The following is a 17,914-nucleotide window of genomic DNA, read 5'->3' as shown; positions in this document are numbered from 1 at the left end:
TTATAAGCAAATAGCAATGTTCTAGGTAAATTTGGATGTCAAGAGATTATACCGCTCTCAAAGGCACCAGAAAGAAAAATATTTCTCAGGCAATACCAGGCAAGGAAGAACAAAGACCCAGGAAGACTCAAGCTATACTCCTTGGGTCTTAAAGCTATTTTCAATGATCTGACAGCCAATTAGTGTAAGATCATGATGTTGCTTACCTCCAAGGGTGGCAGAAAGTAAGAAATGAGTGCCGTACTTTTTTATCAGGTTTTCAGTAACCTGTTGTAAGTTGGGTCTCCTTCCGAGGAGGCGGATGTTCCGGATAAATTCTGGGGCAAGAGGCAATGGCAAACTGAAGAAGTCCCTCCTTTCCAGAGCCAAGTTGTTTACTTTCCAACGGGCAAACTCCCTGGAGGAAAAGTCAAGGGATGAAGAAAAGCTCAATGTATTTAAGAACAAGAAACAGAAAATCTGAAAGAGGTCATGTTCTTCCTCCACTTGTACCCTCCTCACTCCCCTCAGCACGCATCCCTCCACATGGAGGCACCCACTGCCTGCAAGAGGCCGTTTGGCCTTCCACCCAGCTTCCCATTCCCAGGCTGTCAACTGACTTCCATCAGAACCTATTCCCATCTGCTTTCTCACTGGAGTCTCTGATTTGCTTACTCATATGCAGGTAGTCATGTAGTAGTGTAGTACGGGAAAACAATTATGCAAACAGTGAAAACACGAGAACAATGGATTGCAGAGATACGATTTAGTCACAGTTGCCACTCAATGGATGAGTCACATCACCTATCATGGCCTCAGTTATCCATTTGAAAGTAAGGAGTGTGGTCTACAACAGTGGTTCTCAAACTTTTGACCCGTTCACACTCTTAACACATGACGGAGTCCCCCATATTTATGCGGCTTATCTCTATTGATAATTACCACTTTAAAAATTAAAACAGAAAATTTTAATTTATTAGTTCACTTAAAGATAACAGCAGTAAATCTATTACATATAACATAAATGACATATTTTTATTACCATAACCATATGTTCTGAAACAAAGCCAATTTAGCAAGAAGAGTGGTATTACTTTGCATTTTTGCAAGTGGTATTACTTTGCATTTTGCAAGATAATTTTGCAAATTTATCTTTAATATTTGGCTTACCAGAAGAAGGCTACTTTCTCATATTTGCTTCTGCATGTATTCTTACGTAGTCTTTGTGGATATTCACTAAATGCAACAAATGTCGTTCCTTAAAGGTTACAGAGTGGAATCTGAAACCACATCAACGCACTTTTTATACTCTATTACATTAAAATCCAGTGTTCTATATTGTATTTTGAATGGATCTTTTTACCCTTCGTGCTTTTGAAACATCACGCATTGGTCATCCAAAAAGTATGGGATCACTGAATTATTCAGGTCTTCCACATTGTGATACTTCATTATATAATGTCAAACACCGTATTTGTTAATATCACAAATCCCATGCATAAAGTTGCTAAGTACTGGAACTGCTACTAAGCCCATAATGACAAATATAAGTTTTCCAAAATTCTAATTTTCATTTGAAAGCTTAAATTTTATCATTGGCAACAGATACTGTTAGCTGTTTTCCTTGAAGAGGTAGGCTTACTTTATCCCCCGCCCCTTTATTTTTTGAGAAAATGTTTGCCAGACACTAAAGTGTCTAAATAACCACAGTTTATCTGTTGGCTGCTCTTTGAAGAAAAATTCAGTTCCAATGAAAACACGACTAGTTCAGCTTACAATTCAATCACAAAAGCATCTTTCCCTGAGACAATCATCATTCTTCAGTAGCCTTAGACTCATTTTATGTTTATTTTACATTTCATCATACAAAATACTAAAAAGATGTGTAGGGGTGCCTGGCTGGCTCAGTTGGTAGAGCATGCAACTCTTGATCTCTAGGTCATGAGTTCAAGGCTCACATTGGGCATGGAGCCTATTTTAAAAAAAGGTGTATACTTAAGGGTCAATATCTAATAAAATTAGTAAGTTTAACTGCTTCAAGGATGTTCTTATGTGAATCTAGCATAAAAACAAGCATGTATGTGTGTGTGTGTGTGTGTGTGTGTGTGCTTAGGTGCAAGTATGTAATGATGGAGATGACTGGTGTGATTTGGTGAGACTGCTTTTATTCAAACACAGATGCCAGTAGTTTTATTCACCACTGTTTTTTGTGCCATCATTGCCGATGTCAATATGGACATCCTGAAAAGACCTAAGAGAACCCATCTTTTGAGAAGCCCTATTCTATAAGATGGCAAAATTCCAAATTCCTTTCTAGTCCCATCTAGATCTTTAATCTTCATATTTTGATCCTCACTGAAAGGGACACATTTCCAAGGGGAATCTGTCCTGGGATGAAATTGAAAGGATCACATCCATTAGTGAGAAAGTACTTTTCCATAGCCTTTCAAATTATACTCATAAGGACCAGCTCCATTGCCTTAGGGAACAACAAAATTCAAGGTCTTCTCAACCTTCTCACCTATCCCCACTCTGCTCTTTATGACAGTGCTGAAGTTTGGTCTAACTTTCTCCCCAAATCCATGGACTACAAATGACAGGGCTGCAGAAAAATAAAAAGAGCTCCAAAATAATAAAAATCCATGCCCAATTTAAACCTATAGAATTCTCCCACCTAACTACAGAGACTGAGACAGAGAGGAGGGGCATGTGCCAAATATTACCAGGGAAACAAAAGAAAAGAGACAACTAATAATTCAAGGTTCCAGCAAAGTCTTTTAAAATTCCCATTGTGTGGCTTTATTTATCTAAGAAGGCAAGTTCATAATAATACATTATCATTTATTTCCTTTGTACAGGAAATGTTAAACTTTAATTAAAGTACGGGATATTTGTCAAAGTGTTTTCTATACCAAAACCCACTGCAACATGATGAGCAATCACTTGATCTCATGTCTAACTGGCCAAATGGCCAATCAAGACAGAGTGACTTAATAGGTTAAAAAAACAACAGCAACAACTATATGCTGCCTACAAGAGACTCACTTCAGCATTAAGGACACCTATACTGAAAGTGAAGGGATGGAAAAAGATACTCCATGCAAATGGAAACCCAAAAGAAGCCTGGGGTAGTTATATTTATATCAGATAGAGTAGACCTTAAGCCAGATTATAACAAGAGACATAGAAGGGCATTATATAATGACAAAGGGATCAACTCATCAAAATACAACGTTTGTAAATAGTTATGCACCCACCATGGGAACAACTACACATATCAAGCAAACACTAACAGATCTGAAAGGAGAAATAGCAGTTCCAACGATAGGAGGGGACTTCAATACCTCACTTTCAACCATGGATAGACCATCCAGATAGAACATCAACAAGGGAACATCAGCCTTAAAACTACATATTAGACCAGATGGACATAACAGATATGCAGAACATTCCATTCAATAGCAGGATAAAACACATTATTCTCAAGTGCACATGGAACATTCTTCAGAGTAGATCATGTGTTAGGTCACAAAACAAATTTTAATGGATTTAAGAAGACTGAAATTATATCATGCATCATTTTCAACCACAATTGAATGAAACTAGAAAGTACAAGAGGTGTAAAATTCACAAATACATGGAGATTAAACAACATGCTTTTGAATAACCAACATGTCAAAGGAGAAATAAAAAAAGTATCTTGAGGCAAATGAAAATGGAAACACAAATACCAAAATGTATGTGATGCAGCAAAAGTAGTTCTAAGTGGGATGTTTATAGTGATAAATGCCTACACTAAGAAAAAATAAAGATCTTAAATAATAACCAAATTCACACTCCAAGGAACTAGAAAAGAAGAACATATTAAACCCAAAGTTAGTAGAAAGAATAACAAAGATTAGACTGGAAAGGAATGGCATAGAGACTAAAAAGACAATAGCAGAGATCAATGAAAATAAAATCTGCTTTTCAGAAAGGATTTTGAAAAATAGACAAATCATTAGCTAGACTAACCAAGAAAAAAAAGAAGACTCAAATAAATAAAATTGGAATTGAAAGAGGAGACATTACAAATGATACCACCCAAATACAAAGGATCACAAGAGACTATAATGAACAATTATATACTAATAAATTGGACAATCTATGAGAAATAGATTAATTCCTAGAAACATATAACCTACCAAGACTGAATCATGAATAAATAATCTGAACAGACCAACTACTAGAAAGAAGATTGAATCAGTAATAAAAAAACTCCCAACAAACAAAAGTCCAGGATCAGATGGCTTCCCTGGTGAATTCTACCAAACATTTAAAGAAAAATTCCTACCAGTGTTTCCTAAACTCTTCCAAAAATGGAAGAGGAGGGAAAACTTCCAAACTCAATTTATGAGGCCAGCATCACCCTGATACCAAAAACAGGCAAGGACACTACAAGAAAAGAAAGTTATAGGCCAGTATCCCTGATACACATATATGCAAAAATCTCCAAAAAAACTATTAACAAACTGAATTCAACAGTACATGGAAACAATCATACACCATAATCAAGAGGGATTTATTCCAGGAATGAAAGGATGGTTCAACATTCGCAAGTCAATCAATATGATACATCACACTAGTAAAACTAAGTATAAAAATCATATGATTATCTCAGTAGATGCAAAAAAAAAGCATTTGAGAAAATTCAACATCCATTTACGAAAAAAACCCTGAACAAAAAATGTGTAGAGGGAACATACTTCAACATAATAAAGACCATATATGACAAACCCACGGCTAACACTAGACTCAATGGTGACAAGCTGAAAGCTTTTTCTCTAAGATCAGAACAAGACAAAGTTGCCCACTTCTGTCACTTTTATTCAACATAATACTGGCAGTCCTAGCCAGTGCAATTAGGCAAGAAAAAGAATTAAAAAGCCTCCAAATCGGAAAGGTAGAAGTAAAACTGTCTGTTTACAGATGACATATCATATATAGAAAACCCTAAAGACTCCACCAAAAAAAACTTAGAATAAACAAATTTAGCAAAGTTGCAAGACACAAAATCAATATATAAAAATAAGTTACATTTCTACAAACTAATGACAAAATATCAGAAAGAGAAATTATGGAAATAATCCCATTTACAGTTGCACCAAAAAGAATGAAATACCTAGGAATAAATTTAATGAAGAGTGCAAGAGGTCTGTCTATACACTGAAAGTTGTATAATACATTGATGAAAGAAATTGAAGACGACACAAATAAATGGAAAAATAGTTCATGGATTGGAAGAATCCATATTGTTAAAATGTCCATTCTATTCAAAGCAATCTACAGAGTCATTGCAATCCTTGTAAAATTTCCAATGGCATTTTCCATAAAATAGAAAAAAAGCAATCCTAAAATTTGTATGGAATCACAAAAGACCCCAAATAGCCAAAGAATCTTGAGAAAAAGAACAAAGCTGGAGGCATCGCACTTCCTAATTTCAAACTACATTACAAAGCTATAGTATCAAAATACTATGGGCCTAGCCTAAAAACAGACGCATTGATAGTGGAACAGAACAGGAAACCCAGAAACAAAACTCACACATATATGGCCAATTAATTTGTATCTAAAGAGCCAAAAATATACGATGGGGAAAGGACAGTCTCTTCAGTAAATGGTAATGGGAAAACTGAGTAACCACATACAAAAGAATTAAACTTGACCCCTATCTTCCACCATACACAAAGATGAACTCAAAATGAATTAAAGACTTGAACTTAAGCCCTGAAACCATAAAACTCAGAAGAAAGCACAGGCAGTAAGCTCCTTGACTTGGATCATGGTGATGGTATTTTTAATCTGATACCAAACCCAGTTTCCCTGCTTTGTGGTAGGCCACACATAGGCTTCATCAACTAATAAAGAATTTCTATCCTATCAATTAAATTACTAGGAGAAATAAAAAGCAGGCATTCTTCCATTTTTCATAATTTTTTTACAATGGTCTAAACCTTCACCAAAAGGAAAGATCACCTTACCATAGAGGTAGCTCCCACTTTAATTAAATTTAATAAATAAAAATTGGTGGTCACATTGCTTGCTTAGTCTCTTTATTCAAGACTGCCAAAGAGTACCTCCTAGAAAAAGCCTCCCCTGACCATCCCATCTCAAAGAGCACCCTCTCTCTCCCAGACTCTGTCCCATGCTCTGCTTTATGTATCTTTTTTAGCACTCATCACTGTCATAATATATTTTTAAATTTTCTTTCTCTTGCAGTAAAACAAACTCTATGAAGGCAAGATTCTTCATATTGATTCTTTTGGTCTTATTCAACAGCAATAGAACAATGCTAGTACTTCTAACAACACAATAATGGATGTTCAGTATATCTTTGTTGAATGATTGGGAGATTCTCTCATTTATTTTACTTATTCAAAATAGTCAATTATTTACTGTCATAGCTCTACTAATCCTTTAATTGTTTGCAAATTATTGACAACTAGATAAAAAAAGCTACAAGATACATAGGAGCAACTACCAATTCATGATTGATCTGAAATGAAAGTAAAGCATCCTAAATGTGTCTGCATATCAATGGGAAAATTAGATTTGATTTATAGAAATATAATTTGCAGGGATGATTTTGTGCATTTTTAATATGTAAGTCAAGGCACTGATGGTATTTTCTTATGCTTTGGTAAACTGAGTCTGGGCCCTCTTCCAGTGGACATGGACAACTTCCAAACCCTGAGGTACATTCTGAACCCATGGTCAACACTCTGAAGTCCAGTGAGTATGGAGCCCCCATCCAGACTCTGGCTGTGGTTTATATCTAATGTTAATGATCAGCAGCCCCACCCCCCTACAATGGGTATAACAATTTCTGCCACACTCCTAAGGTTCAAGGTCACCAAAAGAAGCAACAATCTTGGAGTTAGGCACTTTTCCTTAGTCTTCATCTTCTTTTGTCCAACATCAGACTTGGGACGATATATATTTTACCCAAACCAGAAAGAGTTTTGAGCACATCTTACTTAAATGAACCAAGCTGTGGAAGCTCAGAAAGCTAATTTGCCTGATGTCACACAACTATCAAGAGGGAAACTTGGGCTATTAGAATTAAAAGGAACATTTTAGTCCTATTTGCCAATCTTTTTCATATTATTGTGTACATTGAAAATTCTCCATGGGATGCACTGGGATCAGACAAGAGGAGATAAGCAACATATGCTGCCCAGATTTTTCCCAGTTGCCCCAAGAGCAGAAGGGTCAACCTATGGCCATGCCCATACCTATCCATATCCATTTGCAGTACCACCAGGTGCCAGCAAGCATAGCCGTTGAGAAGGTCTATTCCTCTCCTCTTACGTTATGATTGAAAACCACAAAACAAGAGAGGGAAGCAGTTTGCTTAAAGCAATATAACCAATTTGTACCAGAACCAGAACAAAAAGCTAGTGTCCTGACCCCACCACAGTGCTTTTAACAACCATGATGGTAGTGACAACAGCAACAGCGAGACCCGGAGAGGTTGAGAAAATCATTTGCATGAAGTTACAGAATTAGAAAGTGGCTGAGATTAAAACCCAGGTCAATACCTCACTGCTGTTTCTGTAACGCTATTTTCCCTTGTGTAGACTAAGTGTATTTTATGGTATTCTAATTACTTTTAAATGTTTATTACCTTTCAATGAAAATATTTCATCACCTGGAACATTTCATTCCTTTGGTTCTCTATGTAAACATGAATTGACTGTACATCCAAAATACATACAGCAAAGCAAAACCTTTTTGGATGAAGGTGGCTTCAGCACACCCATTTGCAGAAGGAGAAATTGAGACCTAGTTAAAATCAAGCCCATATACAGAGTACCATGGGAGAAATCAAAGCTAAAGGCCTGATTCCAACTCCTATGGCTTCTCAGGAAATCATAACACAGAATAACAAATGACTTAGAAAAAGTGAATGATACTGTCTTAGGAAGCATTTTATGAGCAAATAATAAAAAATAATGGTTAACATTTAATGAATTCTTAGTATGTGCCAAGCATTCCAAGCATCTTACAAGCATTAACCAATACAATATTCAAAACACCCCTACAAGGGGGAAAATATCATTATCCTCATTTTATGGGTGAGGAAATTGAGGCACAAATAAGTTAATTTGCCCACTGGGGAACACCCAGTAGGTGGCAGAGTCAGGGTTTAAATAGAAGATGTCTGGCTTTGTAGTCCACAGTTTTTAGCACCATGCTAGTCTACCGACCCTGTGAGACCCAAAAGAACAACCACGATTTTGTGCGGGTATCAGCCCAGAATTAGGCCTCAGCTGCTGGCAAGAAAGTTCAGGCTCAGAGGGTGCCTGGTGGTTTTCTCTTCTACTTCGCTAAGTTTCTTCCCTGCCCTTTGGGGGCCCTTCATTGAATCAAAATAATGGGGGAAACATTTGTGAAAGAAGTTTGAGCCAGAAAGTGGTAAAAATGTACTTACAGAACTTATTAACCTGGTTCTTTCCAGCATCTGAAAACCTCAGAAGGCAATACTGGAAGGCAGCCTGAGCTATTCAGAGAATAAATGTTCATTTCCGATTTCTCGTTTAGCAGTTTTTTTTCCAGTAATAAAATAATCAAGGCTCTTTTTTTTTTCCCTAGGAAAAGGATGTTTTCTATATATCAATTATATTAACACACTACTTCAATTAAGCCATCATCTTTGTTTCAATTAAGACATCAAGTAAATCTCCATTTCAATTTAGCCATTTCTCTTAAAATCTTCCCCCACTGTGTTTGTCAGGCAGTAAACAGTCTGAGAGAGCAAACGTCTCCAACAGTGGTGAAGCCCCAGTGGAAAGTGCCTTTAGAACAGCAGAGACCACTAAAGGGCTCCCAGGTTAAAGCAAAGGGTGACCAGAACACTCTAACGTGGATTCTACCTGCAAAGCTGTTCAAGTGGTACATGGAAAGGGTGCTCCAATAGGCTGCTATAAGTAAGAAGTTGATTCCATTTTCCACCATATTTTAGATTAGCCCAGAGTGAACAACATACATTTTTGTCAAAGGGTTAACATGCCCATAAAGTTATTAATAACAACCAAAACAGAATTTAGGAACGGTATAATCCAGACCGGAGGCTAAAACCCAGTGTGTTATAGCATTTGTACACACCAACACAGAGAGTATGGTAGGCAAAATCCAAAATCTCTCTATATATTCTGAAACGATTGTAGCTTTCTGTGTCCCACACTGCTCAACCCTAATGGTCCAGATCGCCCACAAATGACGTTTCTAGTTGTCCATGAACTTAGGGATTTTCCCAGAACCTAAAGGGCCTGTAATAAGAAAGCAGAATCACAGCCATGCCAAGCTCGGGCAACAGGAGCTTCTGCAGGACTTTGGGACTGGACCAGCTCTGGGTTTGAAGCAAAAGGGGCTCTGATGAGAATACTAACTGGCTACAAGGTGTTCCTGATTTGAAAGTTGTAAGTAAAGAATGTCTCCAAGTCACAGCCTCTAAGTCTAATGTCACCCACCACGCCATGGCACTGCGTTCCTCCAAGTAATACAAGGTCGACGAGAACTCTGGCAGCACGTGTGCCCCCCTGCAGGGCCCCAGGCTCCTGGCTCTGAAAGACTTGGAAAGAGCACGGCTGGGGATCTTCCATCCCGGTGCTGTTTCCAGCAGCTCGGTGTGGAAGCACCACCTTTCTGGCTTGTAAACTGAGAATACTGATCCAGCCCCCGTGAAGAGACATTACCTAAGAAACCTCCCTTCCTTATGAAGCCTTCAAGGAGAGAGTATTTTACAAGGAAATCCACAGTCTAAAAATAAAAACACAACTATACCTCAATGAGGCTGAAATCTAGTAATCATGAACACTGCAACCTACCACACAGGTACTTGTGCCGAGACCTTGGGCTAATAGTGAATTAATAGTTACCAGTTTTCCAATAGACCTATCTTTCCATTTCTGTGTGGAAAGCATGTTCAGGCACCTTTCCAAGGCCACCACTATGGCTGTCATTTGGAAAGTCTCATTTCCTGTACCCTGAATATGCAGCTCTACCCACCCCCTCTGGGGTGGCCCCCTTGCAGGCTTGGCACAACCCCGTCCCAGCATCAGTATGTCCTTGAGTATTAGGAGCCCATTTGTTCCTCCTGAGTTAGACCCCAGGTTGTGTTTACTGGGGAGACAATCAATGCCGTTTCCAGCAGAGCTAACCAATCATCACCTGCTCACTCAGGCGGCAGTTCTCAGAATAGGCGCTGGGACTCCCAGAGAGGTTGGGGAGAAGTCTTATGGCAGCTGTGGAGCCCAGGATGCCCACCTCCAAGCACCACTTTTAAAACAATGGCAGAAAGAATAGGCTGTCATGATAGGAAATACTGTCCTTCTCTCTTCTTTGGCCTTCCTGATCTATTTCCAATAACCTCTTTTGGGGGGGCCACCCTGCTCCAACCTTCAGTGTTCAAAGGGACTGCCAAATGCTGAAGGGACTGAGTTATCATTCTCCAAAAGGTTGTTTTTGGTAGGAACCATACTTGGAAGAAAAACAAATATGACTGGTTTTCCTTGAAAAATGAAGAGAGACACAGGACAGGTCATTGAATTAAATATTTAAGAACTTTGGAGCAAAAAAAAAGATGAATTGGCCTTAGCTAAAGACACAAATAGTTTTCTTGCCATTTTTCCTGTGACTTTACTTTGTCTATGTGAACTGTCAACCAATGACCATGGGAAAATTTCTCACATACCAACCAGTTCTGGATAAATGCAAACGTCTTTGTTCTCAGAGCTCACCTTTCTCTTGGAGAGTTGCCTTTCCCCAGCTAGCTTGAGACTTGCCAGTTTGACACAGGAATTTCAATAAACACCACAGAGGATTGCACTGCTTATTTTCCTGAAGAGTCCCAGATCACAAAGAAGCCTTTTTTTTTTTCATCCTTCTGCCAATATACCTCACATCCAGGGCTACTGCTCCCACCACAGGACTTGGGCCACCATTGAGTTATTTACCTCAGTGAGATACCTAGATGGTTTCACATTCTTTAGCTGGACAATTTTAGGGACTGAGGGATATATCATGTTTTGGCTCCTGTACAGAGGCAGTATTTCTAGACACATCACATCATCAGGAGATTTCTATCTCAACAACAGATTACTGTAATGTACTTAGCTATTAGAGCCTTTACTGCTATAATGAATAAGGCATGATTAATCTGAGCTATAAAAAGAAATTATAATAAAAACCATAATCTCTTACATTGGTATAAGCTTTCCTTTCATTTTTAAAAATGTTTGTACACAATTTTCACACAAGCTCAACTATTTTATCTATACAAGAACCTCGGGGAAAAGGAAGCAGAAATATCATTACTCAACTATTAACCTTTTATAGGTTAAAAATGAAGAGACAAAGAAACTGAAAAAAAGTGACCCAAGTCTCCTTTTATCAGTGGTAGAGTTTGACAAGAACCCAGACCACCTCATGAATGATTTTCTGCCTTTGGCTATGACCTGTGCTCAAGTTCAGGGATCCCGGTACGCCTCTATCATACTTCCCAGGAAATCCTTTGGCCTTGTTAACCAGGGAGAAATTCCAAGACAGGAAGGCTTCAGTCCAGGAGCCCGCTGGTTAAATAATACCTCAGTCCATGCAACCCTAGGAGGCACCAGAGCAGAGATGGGGCCAGCCCTCCCCCAATGCCCCTGTGCCCCTGTCCTTCCCACTATCTGGTAGAATTCAAGAAGCCTAGCATGTAGGTAATTTACCAGCCTGCTGTGTTCTCAAACAACGGCCTGTAAACAATGATTGGCCAATTTCATTCTAATCTTCACAATTTTGCTCTAATTAAAATCAAGCTGTAGCTTTCAAACAGTTTAATTAAGGCTGATTGGGAAAAATGGGGAGGGGAGACTCAAGCTTAGAGGAGGAGGACTGGGTCACTGCTTGGCAAATCTCACACTGTCCATTTGGGACTTGGGGGATTGAAAAGGGCACTGAGGACAGTGTGTTTGTAGAATCAATGTGAAATACAACACACTCATTGGAATGAAGGGCCAGCGAATCTGTGAGACCAGAATGAACTGAAAGGGGAGCTAAGATCTGTGTTTTCCCACTCAGAAACCTCAGCTCTGTTCTGACCTCCCAACCTGCTCCCCACAGCTCATCTGTTCGACTGTGGATAAAATGGCTCTGCTCACCACTCTTTGCCTCCCGTCGTGCGTGTCTTTGCTCAGCAAGCTAACAGCCCGTGCCATGCTTCTCCCCAGCAAATGTCCATGGGCTTCCCATTATCTACTTAACTCTAAGAGAATTCCCCCAGACTGGCAGCTCCTTCCACTGTTCTACAAGTTTATTCCTTTTGCAATGAGATAGCCCTTCTGGAATTTGGGTGTATTTACTTTTTATGTGAACTGATCTTTGGACTAAGTATTTTTTGTTCCTTCAATAGCTTCTAGATTCCTAGGCTCTTATGCTAAAACTTCTCTGCATGCAATCTAGCTTGTTAATGTGTTTCTTTTTAAAGGTGGCAACCAAAATTAAACACAATTCAGTAGCTGTGTTCTGAGCCATGGAGAGTATAGGATACAATTTCTGAATACATCATTATCATCATTATAACCATCATCATTGTGTCTATCTACTGAACTCTTATGTTACCAGTCATGGTAGTGGATGCTTTACATACTTTTAAAATCATCACCACAACCTTATAAATATCAGTGTGGCAGATTGAATCTTCATTCTCACCTATAGTAGAATGCCCTTTGATAAGTGACTTCACAGTACCCATCACTCATACAGACGGACCTCATTTCCCTTCCCCATTGACATTGGACTTGGCTATGTGGCTTCACTCTGGACAAACAGGTATGGACAGAAGTGACCAGGCGCCAACACTGGGCCAAGACCTAAAAAGGCATTGCATATTTTTTTCTGGCCTGCCTGCCCTGGCCATGAGCACTACTTCCCCCACTTAGTGGCAGGTGCTTCTCTTTCAGCCTGAGACCCATGATAAACATCATTGGAGAAAACACCACATGGCCCCCTTGCAGACCTGTAGCCTGAAGCATACTAATTCAGTCAACCTCCAGATACATGAGCGAGAAAAGTGATATTGTTTGAAGCTGAATATGGGGGTTATGTTTAAGTCCATAATTATGGCAGTAGTTAACTGATACACTGATATACACCACAACTTTAGTCCTATTTTATAGCTGAGCTAGCTGAGGCTTAGATAATTTAAGTATCCTAGTCAAGGACACACAGCTAACCAAAAGAGTGAAGATAGTCTATGATCTTTCATGTGTGTGTGTGTGTGTGTGTGTGTGTGTGTGTATGTAAAGGAAATATATTTCCTTTGTTAACACACCTGAATATTTCATTCCTTTTTTGTTTTAGTAGTTGTATACTAAATTCATTTAAATTTTTGTTATTTTTTTATTGAAATATAGTTGGCACATTTGCATTCCTTTAAAAATTTTTTTTAAATATTTATTTATTTTTGAGAGACAGCATGAGCATGGGAGGGGCAGAAAGAGAGGGAGACACAGAATCCAAAGAAGGCTCCAGGCTCTGAGCTGTCAGCACAGAGCCTGACACAGGGCTTGAACTCACAAACCATGAGATCATGACCTGAGCCAAAGTCGGACGCTTAACTGACTGAGCCAATCAGGTGTCCCGCATTCCTTTTTTTGAAGAAGAAAGTATTCTTGGCTAAACAGTAATCTTATGGTCAATCAGAACCCCACGTTTTTTCCAACCCAATTTGTTTTTGTTTCTGTAACTGCTGAGCCAAGCCACCTATATCTTACATTTGTGAACTTGACATTTTGAACTTAAATCTTGGGCTTTGCACTTCACCACCTTATTGCATTCCATCCCTCATGGCAGACTGGAAAGTATTCTCTAAGCTATTTCTACTTTCTCCTTGGGTTCACAGATACACAAATTTCCCCAGCTTCCTCTGCATTTAAATGTAGTCATGTGAATGGGTTCGGGCCAGTGGAATGTGAACCCAGGCCTAACTCATTAGACCTTTCTCTCTTTCCTTGTTTACCAGGACCCAAAGGAGGACACTGAGACCCTAGATGATGACAGAGTGACTACATGGACAGAGTCTTAATCTTGAATGATTTCATGAAGCACTCTCCTTTTAACCATCTCATAAATTGCACTGGACTTGAGCAATGAATAAATAATTAAATAAATCTGTACTAACTCACTGAGATTTGGGGACTGTTTATTCCAGCAGTTAACCCACTCTAATACCTTGATCATGCTGATCCCCTATTCCAGCCTGGCAAAAGAATCTTCACTCTTGATTTTATTGCCAATCTTGATAAAGGTCTCTTTCAATTACCTGATTTTATTGTCTATGTGGTCAAGCATCCATGCTTCCATTTCTCCTCAGCTCAGTAACATTCCCATATGGATCTCTCTTTTTCTTGTTTTCTAAGTCTATATGGAAATGGTGTTAGTTCTGAGCCCTTGACTTTTATGCTGTAGGATCATAGTGTGTGAGTCCTGCTCTAAGGGAAAAGCACCTGTCACTGTGAAAGATTTACTTTGAACTATCTATAACTATAAAATCAATGAATAGATTAATTCAGGCTATAGTTAGGGAGAAAAAAAATGTGGGTTTTAAGTGATAAATTTGATTAATGTATGGAAACTCCAGTAAAAAGAATTTGATAAAGACTGCCCCTCCTTTCTTTCCTCTTTCTCAATTAAACTCTCTGCATTTTCTCTTTTTCCCCCTTCTCAAGATTCCCCATTCTATTGTTTTCCATATTTACTCTCAGGAGACCCCTCACAAAGAATAATGCACTTACCTTGAAATAAACCAAACTGTGCTTTTAGTTATCACCAAATAGTCCTGATAAAGAAAATCCTATTATTCTACCCATTTTACTGATGAGAAAAAATTAAGCTCGATTAAAGACAACTTGTACAAGTTCACACTAGAAGTAGCAGGACTACAATTTAAACCTATACAGTATGATTCTAGAGCTTGGAGCCTCAACCACTTGTTTTCTCCTTCCATCTAATTCAGTCCCAGAACATGCTACTCATACTGAGGGGTTTCATTCTCTTATTATATCCTTAACATGTGGCAGACATGGTACCAGGAACCAGAGATAAAAGGATGAAATAAAACATATTCTTTGCCTGAAGGAGGTCAGAGCCAAGAGAAGAGCAAGTAAAGACATATAAGTAAATAAATACACAAGATAAGTTATACAGCAGAAATATGAACACATCAATGGGGAATCGTAAGTAGGAATGACCAACTAACTCTCTCGCAGGAACCAAAGAAGACTTCATAGGGAGTTGACATTTAAGTGGGCTTGAGAGGTGAGTAGGAAGAGAAAGATGGAAGGAGCTTTGCGGGAAGTGGGAATGAGACATGGAAAGACACATGGCATCTGAAGCAGTCTTCTGTATCTGGGAAAATGTGTACCTGTTCAGTGAGACTGGAACAAAGGACAGCAGGAAGAAAGTGTGCAGCACAGTCAGCAGCCCAGGGTCAGTGTTCATTGGATATTTGTCACAAGAGGGAATGTGTGGATTTGGAAGGGACTCTCATGCCAAGAAAATGTATTTGGGTTTTATCCTTTGGGCACAGAAAGACCAGCAGAGTACCTCAGGCAGATTGGACTAGAGAAGACAGAAAACTACAAGCGGGAAAGAGTGAAGCCAGGAGAAGAAAGAGGAAGAAGGCTTTCAAAGACAGCTCTGAGATGGAAGGCACACAACTCAAACGTGGGGAGGGGATGAGGAAGAGGTGGGAGTTACAGTGCCCGGTGGCTGTGACATTCCAGCTGCCATACCAGGAAGCACAGCAAGGAATACAGGAGACATAAGTGTCATAGGAAACATGATGAGTGCAGTTCTGGCTACAATTTTACCACAAACCAAATCTAGGTGCACAAAATCAGATCAAATGGGAGGTAGCTGCAGTTCCTTGAAAAGCTGAGGAAAAAGTTAGGATTTTTTTCCCTCTACATGTAACTTGGATGAAAAAATCTGTATTCTCTGACCATAAGCCCAGCACATATTTCCAACTTTTCTTGAAGTAATGATGCTTCAGTTCCAGAGAAAAGTCACCACATCTTCTGAGGCGTGCCTGCGCCCTAGAACCCCCATCAGTAACCTTCGAAAACTGCCTAGAAAGCAAGAAGTTAAAGAAGTCTGTAGGGAAGAAATGCCTGATCTGAGAAATTCCAGCATGGTGAACTCATAGTGGTCCATGACAAAAGCCTTGAATGCTTTGAAAGATGAGCAAGCAAGCAAGCTCTCTGGGAGCCAGAAGTGGAAGAAAATCTTATGTCAAAGTAAATTTCTGATCTTCTCCTTATGCAGAAATATGGAAAGGTGGACTTGGGCAAAAGAAACAAGGATGGTTTGAGAGAAATAACATCGAGAAGGGGAAGGAGAAAGAACTTCTGGAGGGAAGTTACACGGTGCCAACAAGTCTAAGATTCAGGAGAATAATCACCTCCAAATATCTAGAGACCTGTTGTGAAGAAGAGGAATTTAGACTTATTGTCAAGAAATAAGAAAGCAGAGTCAGGACCAATATGTGGAATTGTGCAGAGAAAGACTGATTCAGTTCCAGAAAGGTCTTTCTAGAATTTAGGGATAATGAATGGAAATTGGCTTCAGTGAACACGCAGGACTGGGTGTGCTCAAGCCAAGGCTGGCCGACAACCTTCATGGGGATTTGTAGAGTGGTTGTCTGCACTGGTCAGGAAACATGTGGTCTCTTTTTTTTTTTTTTCACTTTTTAATATCTATTTATTTTTGAGAGAGAGAGACAGAGAGCACAAGTTGGGGAGGGGCAGAGAGAGAGGGAGACACAGAATCCAAAGCAGGCTCTAGGCTCTGAGCTGTCAGCACAGAACCCGATGCGGGGCTTGAACTCACGGACCGTGAGATCATGACCTGAGCCAAAGTCAGACACTTAACTGACAAAGCCCCTCAGGAACCCCAGGAAACAGGTGATCTTAACATTTCCTTCTAAGTCACATATTCAAACATCACTGGGTACCAGTCTGCCACCCCATGCCCTCAGGCCTCTTTCAGACACTGCCTTTTCAGCTTGGGCCTTGTGTCCCAGACCAGCCACTAAATCTGTGGTTCCTAAATTTAGTCTCCTGACCCACAGACATCAACATGGACACTGCCCTACTTAGTGGTAACAGAAGGCAAAACATGTACTATCAGCCTCGACAGCCACGTTTCTTCTATTGATTTGAGCATGAGTTTCCAGATGACAGAGGCTGACATTCATGGACTAGCACAGTCCCCCCTCCTCTCCATCTTTACCAGATGCACAGCTTAGAACATACAGAACCAGCCGGGCAAAGGCTGGCTTGCTGTGCTACAGTTTACCCCGTTACTAGTAAACCAACTATGCAGCCCATGTTGAGGGATCATTACATGAGGGTGTTTACATGCTTCTGTGGATCCAGGAGAACTCACTCCCCAAAGAGTCTTCCTTCCTGTCCCTCCTCCGTCACTAGCAGGTCCCCAGGTAAAGCACAGTCTCTCCTGGCACACCAGGACAATGAGAATTCTCCCAGGCACAGGGGCTGATAATGAAGGGTGGTATAGCGCTGGTCCTGGCTACCTCATTTTTCTCCCACCAGGGCCTCCTTCCTGGCCACTGAGACTTTTTGTTCACTCTGGCTCACTGTGACATCCAGAACTTGTTCATTCTTTGCAGCAAGAGGGAGAAAGAGGCACATTTCTAGGCTCAGGGAGGATCCTGTTACAGTGGCAGAACCAGGGAGCATTAAACAGGTGCAGAGGTGGAAAAACAGCAGGCAGAGGGAGCTGTGCCAGACCCTTCCATCTTCCTCGAACCAGGCCCCATGTGGAACAGCCCTCATCTGCCCACAGCTACCCCTGTAAATCCCAAAACTGCCTTGGGAGCCCCAGCCTC

At 39.9% G+C, this 17,914-nt stretch overlaps 1 protein-coding gene across 4 annotated transcripts in view; it reads right to left on the bottom strand.

Moving 5' to 3' along the window:
* BRINP2 (BMP/retinoic acid inducible neural specific 2) overlaps positions 1 to 17,914 on the bottom strand; it is a 127,214-nt gene that overhangs the window by 22,225 nt on the left and 87,075 nt on the right. For all 4 annotated transcript variants that reach the window (XM_058700156.1, XM_058700157.1, XM_058700155.1 and 1 more), the window contains one exon: positions 207 to 397. In XM_058700156.1, coding sequence (XP_058556139.1) covers positions 207 to 397 — 191 coding nt within the window. The remainder of the gene's footprint in view (positions 1 to 206; positions 398 to 17,914) is intronic.

The sequence above is a fragment of the Neofelis nebulosa genome, chromosome 15 (genome assembly GCF_028018385.1).
Source record: "Neofelis nebulosa isolate mNeoNeb1 chromosome 15, mNeoNeb1.pri, whole genome shotgun sequence".
Classification (NCBI taxonomy): domain Eukaryota; kingdom Metazoa; phylum Chordata; class Mammalia; order Carnivora; family Felidae; genus Neofelis; species Neofelis nebulosa.
This window is presented reverse-complemented; position numbering and strand designations above follow the sequence as displayed.